Below are 14,013 nucleotides of genomic sequence, written 5' to 3' on the forward strand. Positions count from 1 at the left end.
CAATTGGATCTAATTAAGATAATAATTGATTGAAAACTATCACTTTTCATCGTGAAAAACTAATCACAATTAATTAAATCATTTTCTTATGATTATGTTTGTTTCTTTACTCAGATTAACCCGATCATTGATCAATTATTAATGATACAATTAGTTAATTTGGCTTTATAGCCTTAAGGCTAAAACATTTTTAATCTTGTATTGATAATATCAAAAGGATAAGGATTAAAACAGAAATAAAAACAAATTAAAATGAAAAACAATCAAGAAAAAACAAAAAGTAGATGAGATTATCCAGAGTTAATCCATTGTCTTTGGGTCGGTATGACTTTTTATACATATTAATTGTAAATAATTAGCATTAATAATTAATTATTATTGATTACTTTTCTCGTAATTGCTGTATTATTGTTAATTATTGCATTCTGGGTAATCGGTAGCTCTCATCGGACTATATTTTTACCTCAAAATTGATGATTAATTGTAATCAACATTGATTACTGATTGGATTTTCAGTTTTTCCTGTTGATTGTAAATTAAATTTGTTTCTCGTGTGTGTAAAAATTTACCAAGTTAATTGTTTGCTGATCATTTATAATATAATCAAGCAAAGAGAAAGTAATCAAAAATATGAGATAAATTGACAAAAATTAAACAATTAAAATGAGAAACAATTTCAATTACAATCCAATAGTAGGTAAAATTGATTGAAGATTCTTGATTAGTCTGATTGTTTGGCTTATTGTTGGTAATCTGGTTGTTAATGATGATCATTTTATAGCTTTTGAATTTGTGATTGTGATGATTTAATTATCAACAGGATTGTGATGATTATGATTGTTGACTTGGTAGGATAAGTATTTATATATTTATATGGTAACAATGATTGAAGGTGAAGGTGCCATGAAAAAAGTGTTAATGAAAATGAAGATGATTAAGATGATTGTTGATTGGAATTGAGTGTGTGTAGGCAAAAAAATTGTTAATTGTCTCTTTTTCTTTGGATGTTAATTGTTGACTAGATTTGAGACTAGAAAATAATAAACAAATATCAAAAAATTGTGTTAACTGTCACTTTTGATTTGTGAGTTAAAATTGATTGTTGTTGTTGATGCTGTTTCCTTTTTCCTTTTCTTTTAATCGATTGATTAAAAGTTAAATTGTTCATTGTTGATTTAATTGTCCAATTGCACGTTAAACATACCATTCCATTCCGTCTTTCTTTTTACCATTGGTGGTAACCTTTGTCCCTTTGTGAACTACTGTTGACCCTTCTAAAAGTGGACCAGCAAGGTGAGTTGATTGTGAAGCTGAGGTGAGCAAAGTTGGTGCCCCAGTGGCAACCGGAAGGAAGCGAAAATTTTTACTCGTTGATTCAGTTTTATATGCTGGTCCAGATCGATATCGAACCTTAAGAAATAGAAACAATGGAGTCACTATAACAATCACAATTAAAACAATAGCAATTAGGCCAATAATCATTGCCGTTGTATCAGCTGAGCTTTTATGGGTTATTAAGGTTGGTTTGGTTTTCCCTTTTTCCTCTGCAGGTGAGGTTGGTATCACGGGCAGGGGGACATTTATTATCGGTGGTGTTCCAGTTGGACGAGTGGGTAACCTTAATTTAGTTGTTGGATAAGGTCGAGGTGGAATTGCTAATGGTGGTGGCATTGGACGAGGAGTTCGTGGTACTGGTTCCTCGTAATCGATTATTGGTTCTTCGGGTGAAGGAGATGGTCTTATGTAATTTGGTCCAGTCCATGGAGTCCAAATTGTCGTGGTTGAAACGGTTGTTGATGAGAGTGGATAAAAGGGAGGGGATGATGATGATGATGATGACGGAAATAAAGGTGATGGAGATGATAAAGTGATTACAACTGTTCTTTCAGATGAACTAACAGAGGGAAGAGAAGATGAGGATGAGGAAGATGATGAGGGTTCACCTGAACCTGATCCATCGACACAATCTTCCTCTTCGTCGACACATTCTTCATCTTCTTCATCAACCTCTTCGGAAACTGGAGTTGTTAATTGATTTGATGGTTTAGATGTTGATAAGGGTATTGAGGATGATGATGGGCTCGTGGTTAGACCACTTTTGGGCGGAATGTAAACCGGAGTAATCAAGTCATCTCCTGATCCCATTTCAACAAATCCTGTACACTTTTCTTCATCATCGAAACATCCTGAACCCGAATAGATGAGATCATCACTTGATATAAGAGTAACATTGAGAAACAATTGTAATAATAATAATAACCAAAGGTAACAACAACAATTAACTGGATGTAATCGGCGTATCAGCATAGCTGAATCAAGGCTTTCGATCATTAATATGTATCATTTATCCACAAGAGAGATACACCTAAACATAAATTGAGACAAAAAAAAAGAGAGAGAAAAAACAATCAATTAGTCAACCATAGAATTCAAAAGGGAACACCAAAATCAGAATATCAACATCACAAATAGAAAACAGGGAAATTCTAAAGTCAAAATGTATTCGAAAATAAGTACCAATTGAGTGGAAAAGATACAATTAAATTTCCAAGACATAACACAAGGGAAAAAGACTCGAAATTCATAATATAGAAGAGGAAAATCCAAAGAAAATCCAAAATCCAAGAGGAATAGAAACTAATCCATTTATGGAATTAGATTAATTTCTACCAAACGTAGAATTTGCAATTGAACGGTGAAAGAGAGAGTAGATTGTAGAGAAACTGATGAACATGATGTTTAATCACAAGAAAAGAAGAAAAAATTAATCGAAATTGAGAAAAAAATTGGAAAACAATCAGTTAATTGTAACAATAACAAGAGACAAAAAGAGGGAACCAAATGAAGCCAATTCTTGAAGCCGATCAACTGAATATGCGCCGAAATGGAAAAGCATAAAAAGAATAAAATAAAAAGCATAAAATTGGAGAGTCGAAAGTTTTAAATCAATAGGTAATATTAACTTCGTAATAATGTTAATTGTGTGAAAGTTAATGGTGACAATTTAGAGGAAAATGATGAAACAAAATGTAGAAACTAAATTAGTTTTAATTGCAGGGTCAATACATTAAATTACAGTTTCCTTTTTGTGATCATCATCATTTCGCGTTTCAAAAGTTAACCGAGTAAATTGTTTTCCATATCATATTATTATCATGATATAATAATAATGCTGATAGAAAAAAAAGAGATGATGAGGATAAAATCATCCGCGATCATCATCATCATCATCATCTTCATGGAAAGAAATGATTAGTTCAGCAAAAGATGGTGAAAAAAACCTCAATACATTAGAGATGAGGATGGAACCAGGAATCGTTTTTTTCTGGTTTAAAAAAAGATTTCGGCTTAGATAATAATTGGAATAACTTTTTCTTCCTAATAATTTATTGAGATAATAAATTATTATTGAGAATTATTATTATTATTATTATATTTACGATTCTCTGAGTTGTATTCCTGCCATTCATCTGGATCAATTTTCATTCTTGATTGAATTTGATTGAAACTTTTGAATCGTTTTTTTGTTTGTTACTATTCAATTTGATTTGATTTGATTTGATTTACAAATCAAATTGTATCATTTTTTTTGTTACAATTAATCACTTAGTCTTTACTGTTAATTACATTATCGGTTGATTATAATTAATCGTCAAATTAACTAATAAATTCAATTGTATTTGAAGCCCACGCGTTTAATTTGAAAAAGTTAATTAGTATTTGAAATTATTAATACTAATTTAATTGTTTGATTATTTGTTTATCTATTGACGTAATTAGTATTATAAACAAATTACTTTAATTGTATTATGATTTGTTACAATTAATTGCAGATTATTGATACAATTCAATTAGTTTTATCATTTGAATGTGAATGAAAATGTTTCAATGGTTTCAGTCAGCAAAAATCAATCAACAATCAACTAATTGTTTTTTACTTTACTTTTGAAGATGAAGTTTAATTATCAAGATACAAGAAAATAATATTAATCAGTTAATCGGAAGTGTATAAGAAAAACAATCAACTAAATTGTCATTTAATTGTTTCCATCTCAACATCTAGAAAATTTTCATTCCAACAATTAAATATCATCATTAATCTAATTACTTTAGTATGGATATGATTTAAATTGATTTTAACGTAATTAAATTTTCAATTATTTAGAGAAAAGTTTATAATCAATTTAATCTGTTAAAAAGATTACAACTTAATTAAATTATGATGAAAGTTTTCAGATCTCAAGATAATCTTGACATTTAGTTGATTATTACCATGAAAACTAATCATCATCATATCAAGAATAAGATTTAATTAATGATAAAATTAACGTTGAATCAATTAACCATCAATTAATATCTCACACAATTGACTGGTCACTCTAGTGGTCAGTTTGAGCCTTGACAGTAAACAATAAAATCCCAGATAAAACTCCCAAGAACTGAATGATTATTTAATCAAATTCAATTAACTGATTGGTTCATGTTGATTAAATATAATAATAATAAATACAACACAAAGCCCACTAGACAGTAACAATTAAATTACTTGGTTAATCATACAGACTAATTTTTCATTTGATTATCAATAATAATCATCAGTGATTAGGTTGAAATCTAAATAATTAATTATTGATAATATTTTTATATATCAACTGATTGATTGATTGAGATTGAAATTAATTTATTTTCAATTGTTAATGTTAATTATCTTTCAATTAATTAACTTTCTTTCAGAAGCAATTAAATGTTATATACTAACGATTGGGGATAATAATATTAATAGTAATAAATTAATTATATCAACTATTATTGAACCATGAAATTGGTAATTAACTTAGTTGATAAACAAGAAATATATTATTATATTGATTGTATCCCAATGGGAGGATGATAATGTTAATCAAGTTGAAAGTAAATTTAAAATTAAAACTAAATTAAATTGTTCTCGAAACCATATTAACAATTAAGTTAACTGTTCCGTGAACAAGAAATCATATCAACTTATCAACTTTGTCGATTTGATTTTGTCTATGGAACTTTTTGTTTCTCCATAATATTTATATTAACGTTGATTATGATTGGAATTAGAATTTTTTTCTTCTCTTCATAACAATCAAGAATTATAACTAAATAACAACAGTTAATAGTTAATAAGTTTGAAAGTTAAATGTTAGTTGACAGATTCGGTCAACTGGAAATGAAGACCTGAGTATTTTTTATTCACAGGACAATAAGCGTTCAATGAATCAGAAAAAGAAAGAAGGAGAGAAAAAAAGAAGAAGATGATGATGATGAGAAAGATGAGAATGTGAATGAGATGATGATGAGGATGATGAGGATGATGAAGGGAAGAAAATGGAAGAGTGAGAGAGTGGGAGAGAGCAAAAAAAAGGATAACATTGATGAAAAGATAGAGTTGAAAAAAGGTAAAGGTTTATTGGGTTGGAGTTTGAATGAAGGATTGGGAAGTGGGTGGAAGAGGAGGAAGTCAGTGAGAGAGTGAGAGAGAGAGAGAGTGGGATAGGATCAACTGATTCTTTTGTTTGTATCATGAACAATGTAATGTAATAATAATAAGTGTATGATGATGGTGGGAGAAGACGCCATCGCAGTGGGAATTTTATATATATCATGGGGGAATTTTCATATTATATCAAGTGTATCCTCTTGTTGGTGGTACATTGGATTTGCATGAGAAAAGAAACTCAACAATTTACCAATTGGTCCATATACACATATAAATATCTTTCTCTCTCATTGTATTACTGAAATTAATGAATGAATTTAAATTATCATTGTGCATCACAATGAGAAGATGAAGATGAAGAAAAAGAGACAAAAAGAAAAGAAAAGAAAAGAAATAGAAAACTGAAAATTCATCATTTCCCTTTGGAGGGAAAGTATTTGGTTATAAAAGGTTAAGCTTAATGATTGTTGAAGGTGATGATGGTGAATAGCATGATAAATGAATTTAGAATTGAATTGATTGGATAAAAAGTGTAGATATATCTTCATGTTGATCATGATAATGATTATCAGTCAGTGTGTAAAGATAATGATGGTGATGTGATGGATAGACGATTAATGTATTTACTTACCCATTTTAAATTGATTGAAATAATTGATGAAACATTTGATGACTTGGTTTTTTATTCCTATCCCAATAATGGTAATCATCATGATACTCCTTTCAATAATTGACACTTTACCAAACCAAGTCCAGAGATGATGATGGTTGTGATGATTGTGGTCCAATTAAATTACCAAATTGATTGAGAAAACTTTTAGACAGGTAAGATAATGACCAGAGGAAATTGATAGTCACAATAAAAGGTATCGGAGATTGTGAGGTTAACGTGTTGTTAATAATGTAACGTGGTGTTGATGGGAAATTAGAGTAACTTTGATTGTTAGATCCACAATTAGTGACGATCTTTGTTTGATTATAATGACAATTAATGAAGGTTGAGTTGAGTGGAAAGTTAAAATAATTCATCAGCTGAGTAATTAAAGATAAAGGCAATTCGATAAACATAAAGACATTTGAGAGAGAGAGAGAGAGAGATAGACAATCACAATTATATAAGAATAGGATAGAAAGAGAGATGATGATGATGAGAATGATAAAGTGTATTCACTGATGATAAAAGAGAAGAAAAAAATTCGAAGATTGGAGAGAGAGAGAGAGAATAAGAAAGAAAACAAAGAGAGTGAAGAAAAAAAGAATAAGGTGAAAATGGTTTTTACTTCTTCTTTCAGATTTCAATGGTTCCTTTTTCCACCATGAGCATGTTCACTTTCTGTGAGTACCTTTTTGTGAGAGAACAAAAAATGCGAGAAAATGATGAACAAGAAAATGAAGATGAAATGATAGAGAAGATAAAGAGAATGAGAAAGAGAGAGAAGATAAATTGATGATGAAGAGAAAATAATAAAGCCAGAATTCTAAGCCGGTGGTTGGTGAACAAACTCCGAGAAGCTTTTCCTTTACATGGAATCGAAAGTTACTCCATCTCTTATTCTGTTAGCTGATTAGAACTTTTATTCCAATCACAATTAAGTTAATTAAAGTTCCAATTCGATAGTTATTGTTTTGTCAACTGTGGAGATAATTTTCTCGTCCAGTTAAAATTAACTCCCAGGTAATAATTTTCGATATCGATTCGATTGTTATCTGATCAGTTAATTTTTCACTATTGATCAATTCTAATGATTAAACGTAATAATTAACTTTATGGTGAAACAATTTATTTATTTTTTCATCATTTGAGTAACAGTAATTAACAAGGGATTTTAACAATCAAATATTATTTTACACAATAGTTTGGTTTGCAAAACACAATTTACATCTGATAACATTAAGTTTGTGTTAATTGTTGTTGTTGTTTTCATTAAATATAATATATATATGTATGTATGTTAATTGTTAAACAATTAGTTTGTGTTGTTATGGGTTATTAGTGATTTAGATAAAATAAAATATTGATAATAATTTGAAGGAAATGTTTGCTTGCATTTTGTGATTATTTCCCCTTGATAATCAATACTAATTGTGAGATTCAGATATTAGTAATAATATTAATATGATAATAATAATAATCATTGAGTATCTTTGATTTGGTGGGCTTGATTTTTCAATTAACGACTAGATTAATATCATCAACGGTAATTTTTGGTGATTTACGTTTGTTGGTGTTGTGAAGGGACAATTTAAATCGACCATGGGTCAGGTAAGGAAGGAGGAAAAGGATTAGGCCACCAATTAAGATCATCGATCCAGCCCATGAGAATCCTGGATCATAAGATCCTGTTAAATCAAACATCCAACCTAATTGTTGAAGAAAAGGAAACAATATGATTAAATTATCATTCGTTTACAGGGAGTTAAAACTCCAAGTAATCCAAGTTCTTACCAACGATTGGAGGTCCAAGTAGACAAGCGACTCCTTGAAAAAGTAAAACCAAACCAAAGGCATTTGTAAGCTTTTCGATACCCAAAAGGTCAACCAATATAACTGAGGTTAAGCTAACATAGGCTCCTAGGAGACAATAGTTAATTAGTAGATGATGATGATTAGTTGATTGTAATTAGAAAGAAGGTGGAAATGGTTAGTCTTACCACAAGTGATCCCGAAGATAGCACAATATAAGGCCATAAAGGTGTACGTTTGGACAAACGAGCTAAGGATTGTTGAAAGGCCACACAGAGAAATACAACAATTAAATAATAGTAATCGATTGATTACTTTTAAATCTGAGATAAAGCCAAAAATTAGCCGACCAAAAGTTGACGCTATTCCCATGATGGCAAGTAAATTGGATGCCTCAGAATCGGAGGCTAATTTACGGCCAACTACACGATCTTTGATATAAATATGGGGAACATAGAAACCCAATGAGGTTAAAAGGTTTGAGATTGAGAAGATTAAGAAGATTGGATTACGAAGGAGACGGAAATTCATCATCTCATCAAGAGTATCACGAACTTCATCTGAACAGAGAAAAGTTAACCAATCAGACATAAAGTACCATCTAAATTTAGAGACATTGGTAAGTGAAGATGAGGAAGAGGAAAGTGATGATGATGCCGTTGTAACGGTAGTTGATGAAGATGGTGAAGAAGATGAGGATGATGATGAAAGGGAGAGTGAAGATGAATTTATGTATCTAAATTTATCATCAATCTGTGATTCTGTATACTGTTACTTTTATTACTGTTGACCACCGGTTGACCGGATGTTGTTCCTACATCGGGACTTGTACTGGATTCAGAGGCAATGGATGATGTACTTAAATCGTTAACGGCGGAAGTTGATGCTGAATATGATAATTTTTTATTCGATTTGGTGTTTGTTGGAAGATTAAGATGCATCGTTGATGCAGAATAAAATATATCTCGTCGATAAAGAATACCACATGAACCGGATGCTGAGTTTTTCCGTCGTTGGATAACATTAGATTGATCGATTGTTGCTTGTTCGTCAGGTTGACTTGAGATTAGTTGGTTGTTCGTAACGAAACTATTCGAGTTGATGTTGTTGTTTAATCGTAAATTGTGTTGAATTTGATAACCGAAACCATTTTTGTTTCCATTTCCAATAATCGAACCGTTGATTAGATTATTGTTAACAATTAAAGGTTCACTTTTTTGATCCATTGAAGGTTGAAATTGATCAGCTAACGGAGGATGTAAGGCACATATGGAATGACGAGATGGACTTAATGGTTCAGAGATGGTCAACATTGGTATTTCTTTTGCTTGACCATTAGATAAACTGTTGTTGTTGTTGTTGTTGCTTTCTAAGGTAAGGCTTGGTAAAGTTGCAACAATCGATTGATCATTATTGTTATTATCACTGTAACATGATTTAGTTATCATAATATCACCATTAACAGTATTTCCCATGTGAAAATCATTATTTTGAGGAGAAATCTTTTTACTAATGATGACATTTCTTGGTTTATTCTTGTCATCATTAATGGTCTCATCAATGGTCTTTATATTTAAATCAATTTTGATAGATTTATGATTTACACTGGAATCCACGTTGTTATTAATACTGTTTTCCACCATCGTCTCCTCTTCAACATTTGATTCGTTTTCTTTTAAAGGTCTAAGTAATGCTCCAAATACACAGCAATTTAGTAAAAGACTTGAAATGATCAAGAGTCCACCTCGCCAACCATAAAGGCCAATCAGCCATTCGGTTAGTGGGGCAAAAGCAGCACCGCCAAGTCCAGAGCCACAAACAGCTATTCCAGTGGCGAAAGCTCGTCTTTTCTCAAAATAACATGTTACACTTACTATAGCCGGAAGATATATTAATCCAAGACCAGCTCCTAATGAAGAAGAAGAAGAAAATTTAATTCCATTGTCTCATTAATCTTAATAGGAGATTAAGATTTACCTGCACAAATGCCTATGGAGAAAAAGAGATAAGTAACATTGGGTGCGAATGCACTGGTCATTAATCCAAAGCTTGCAAACAAGGCACCAACTATGGTGATCGTACGGCAGCCATATTTGTTTGTTAATCCACTAGCGATTGGACCTTTGATTAAACAAAAGAAAAATTAACAGAAAAGAATAAGAAAAAAATTGTAATCGAAACAATAAAATCGAACATGTAAACTTAGAACAGAATTAAAAACGAAGCTACTCTTAAATGTCAAACAAAAATTTCCATCAAATGTCATGAAAATTCATTTACGACTTTAATTCTTAATTCTTTGATTAGTCACAATTCACATTTATTTTGATTAACAATTAAGATTATAATTCTTAGGAAACTAGATGGCGACACAATCGAAGAAAAATTCTAACGGAAAAGGTTAACGAAAAAAAAGCGGGAAAGTCAATCAATCAAGAAGATGAATCAGTTGGAGTGATTTATTTATTTCCTTCATCTATTTTCAATTAATTAATAGTTAATTAATGTTCTATCTGTGTTTAATTTTAGTTTTTCTTTTTGAATGTCAAGGCTCAGTGATGAATATCCACATGAGATTATTTGGAAAAAGAGGTGAAATTTAAAAATATGAATAATCTTTTCTATTACCTCTTAACCTACTAAAGGAACTGTTGATATTTTTTTCCTTCTTTATGTTGACATTTAGAATATCAATTAGTGTAAATTACCAGCTTTCAATTTTGCAACAATTAATTAACCATCTCTTCCCATTTGTGTCTACCAACAATCAGTCAAATTACTAAAATTCTAGTGACAGTTAGTATTTAGACAGAAATAGAGAGAGAGAGAGAGAGAGATCATGTTAATTGATTTTCTCTTTCTCATGTCTACTTCCATCTCAATGTCTTGTCATCGAGAGGAAATTATTCTCAATGGAACAATAATTTTCTACTCTAATAAATTCAATCAAATTGGATTAATTTTCAATCTCTTGTATCATATCATCTTATAAGGTAACTATTAAAATGTACCAATAACATAGTCAATTGGTAATATGAGATAATCGAGAAAAGAAAAGAAAATCAAATCAAATCAATTTTTTCTTCTTTTCTTTTCTATATACAGTAAACATAAATTCTATTGAGAACTAACAGTGATTTCTTTTTATTATTGTTTCTCTTTTTGTTTTAATCACAGCTTGATTTTGATGTTCGCTAATCAAAGTGGATAAAATATCGAATTTATTATGATTGAGCTTTTCAGTTTCTTACCAATTCCATAAGTAATTCCAGTCATTATGCTCGGAACCCATGCGGTGATCCCTTTACCTGCTTTAAAATGTTGCAACAGTTCAACATAAAAAATACCAAAAGTATATGTAACTCCATCAGCAAGGAAATGGATCATGAAGGATGAAAAGACGATAATCCATCCATATCCACCATCGGGAGCCTTGGGATAAGCTTTGGTTGCTACTTTGGACCGAGCCATTTGGATTAGCTGATAAGTAAATGCTACCGTTGGTAATTAGACAGCCCAGTGTGAAGAAATGAAGGAAAATGAGAAAGACTATCCGTACGATCAAATTGATTAATCCCGAATCAGAAAGAAAAGGAATCAATCTTTCAATCCAACCCAAAAATGGCGACTAATACAAAGATAATCTCTGGAATCAAATGAAAAGAAAGGAAGAAAAGTGATTAGTAAATCAGCCATTCGATTGGAACCAGGAGGTTAAATTGTGCTGGTTAATTTTACTCTCAATTTGAACAGAATCTTCAAAAGAAATCAACTAATTACCACCTAAACTGCACCGAGTTTATCCTTGATTTTAAATGAAATCGTTCTCTCTATGAGAGTTAATTTAAATCAAGTTTACCAAGTTAACTTAATTAAGATTTAGCAAAAGGGTTAATTGTGTTACCGACTGATACAAACCATTATTGTTCATCAACTTTTCATCAACTATGGTTTTTGGATTGGAGCCAAATGATTATTACAACGATCTCTCATCATTATCTTAATTATCATCACCATTTTTCCATATTTTCTTGGCTAATACAACCAGTGACCCACATACATAGATACACAATTAAGTTAATCACAATCAATCAAACCAAAAACAGTGTTGGCTTAAATATTAATTACTGAAAAATGTATTTATGTTTGAACTTGAATCTCTAGATTTCAAGGTTCACCCTGAAAACAATATGTTATCAATATACTTTAGTCAAATACTTTGCTGTCAAAGTTAATTGTTATAAGTTGATTGTTAATAATTGTAACCACTAATTATATTATATAACAAATGACATTTATTGTATATTTATCATTGAGTCAATGTAACCACAGATGATGAAGGAATTGTGAGAAATCAATCGCCTTAAGGGTTGACAATTTAATACGATTGTTTATCTAGATTAATTGTGAAGAATGGAATAATAATAATCCTCTCAATTTAATCTAATTAAATGGAAACAATTACACACTCGCTAATATGATTAGCTAATAAGACAAAAGCTAAAAATAATCAGAAAGTAAGGAAATCAAGAGTTACGATCATTAATCAGGTTTAACCAAGAAACAGCAACGAACCAACAACTTAATCTATTCTGTCAAAACTAATTGGTTTAAATCGTTAATTTTTTGTTCCTCTTTTAATTATATTTTATATAAATATATTAGAATTAAGAAAATAATCAAATTTAAATGATGACAATTCTCGTATCATCATGATAATAATTGAGAATCGATGAAGAAACTAAAATAATCTCGAAACTCTCCGAATTAATTTTCTGATATTCCTTCAATAATTCAGCTCAGGATTAAGATAATCTGCCGAAAAGGTTAATCTGATTTCCTTGTGACAAGAATAAACAATTAACAAGGTTAATCAATTGTCGATTGATTGTAAATATCAAATATTAAAGGAAAATGCTTACAATTTAATGTGCGATGGATAAAATTGATTATGTTGACCAAGTAACGATATTACCATTTGTATAATTAGTGATTGGCAGATGAATGATTATGTACAGAATTAGCTAATTGTAAAGCCAACTGATCAGTTGAGATTTAATTGTGAATATTAATCAATCCAAATATGAGTTTCTTTTCTGGTTCCAATGAAAATGCTTGGCATCCGAAGGTCCCAAGACTTTGCTTACAAACTGAAACCATTGACCAAATCAATGGAGTAGAATGTTAAATTACAACAATTAACAAGTAACGTTGAACGTTAATTATCAACAATTTAACACAATAATATCGAGAAAATTAATAATCAAAGGAAAAAAGAAAAACAAAATTAAAGGAAAGGAATCTAATCAGATTAATAGGATTAATATCACAGTTTATCCCATTTTAGTGAAAGGTGAAACAATTGAATTAAATTGTTGAAAAAATGAGTTAATTTGATTAACCAAATTAACACGAGAAATAGTAAATTTTGATGAATTAAATAATTCACTGAATTGATTAAATATTAACATGAAAGAAATTGATAACAGCACAATAATATCTGATAATGTTGACACAATTAACTGATGACCACAATAAGTGAAGGCCAAAGGTAAATGATGATAATTAAATCAATTGATTTGTTGAGATTACAGTTTTCACCAATGGATTAGATTAGTATAAGGATAATCCAAATGGTGATGATGATTGAAGGAGGAGGATGAGGAAGAGGATGAAATTAATATTGGGTAATAAACTCACAGAGTAAAAATGGTTAAGATAATGATCACTAATCATCATGATTATTATTCAATTTCAAGTCTCTCTTTTCATCTTCATTTGTAGCCCTTTAGTTCATCCTCATCATTTCTCATCCTCATCTTCATCTCTCTCTCTCTCACTCTCTTATCATCTTCACATCCCAGGTTCTGGTAACAACAATAATTTTCCAGGGTAACTGAATGTTAGTATATTGACTGAGAGCCTTAGTAACAGAATCGAGAGAGAGAGAGAGAGAGAGAGAGAGAGAGAGAGAGACTTTCTTCTTTCTCTTGTTCTTTTATCTTCTCTTTCTATTTGACTTTCTTTTTCTTCTTATATAATGAAGGTTGGAACGATGATAACGAAATAGTTTTCGACAGAG

At 30.4% G+C, this 14,013-nt stretch overlaps 2 protein-coding genes across 3 annotated transcripts; both read right to left on the bottom strand.

Annotated features, from left to right (window-relative positions):
• Nucleotides 1-158: 158 nt before the first annotated feature.
• LOC128394602 (uncharacterized) lies at nt 159-6,855 on the bottom strand. Of its 2 annotated transcripts, none has more exons than XM_053354944.1 (2): nt 6,099-6,855; nt 159-2,365 (listed from the first exon to the last, which is right to left on the bottom strand). In XM_053354944.1, exon 2 carries the CDS (start codon nt 2,329-2,331, stop codon nt 1,195-1,197), a length of 1,137 nt encoding a protein of 378 aa, XP_053210919.1. In that variant the 5' UTR covers nt 2,332-2,365; nt 6,099-6,855; the 3' UTR covers nt 159-1,194. The 2 variants fall into 2 exon arrangements, with proteins under 2 accessions (XP_053210919.1, XP_053210918.1); XM_053354943.1 differs by lacking the exon at nt 6,099-6,855 and adding an exon at nt 2,518-2,872.
• A 371-nt stretch (nt 6,856-7,226) lies between these two features.
• LOC128394743 (monocarboxylate transporter 9-like) lies at nt 7,227-13,825 on the bottom strand. Its single transcript, XM_053355102.1, is given in 7 exon segments — nt 7,227-7,828; nt 7,914-8,039; nt 8,120-8,663; nt 8,666-9,840; nt 9,909-10,052; nt 11,183-11,577; nt 12,854-13,825. Coding segments are annotated over 6 exon segments (2,403 nt in total). The 5' UTR covers nt 11,403-11,577; nt 12,854-13,825; the 3' UTR covers nt 7,227-7,634.
• Between the last annotated feature and the right edge of the window lie 188 nt (nt 13,826-14,013).

Source organism: Panonychus citri, unplaced genomic scaffold (assembly GCF_014898815.1).
Source record: "Panonychus citri isolate SS breed McGregor unplaced genomic scaffold, ASM1489881v1 Contig00140, whole genome shotgun sequence".
NCBI lineage: Eukaryota > Metazoa > Arthropoda > Arachnida > Trombidiformes > Tetranychidae > Panonychus > Panonychus citri.

Bases quoted from the DNA above. Each gene is read 5' to 3' on its own strand.
- LOC128394602 (XM_053354944.1), bottom strand. From the start codon at position 2,331: ATGATCGAAAGCCTTGATTCAGCTATGCTGATACGCCGATTACATCCA.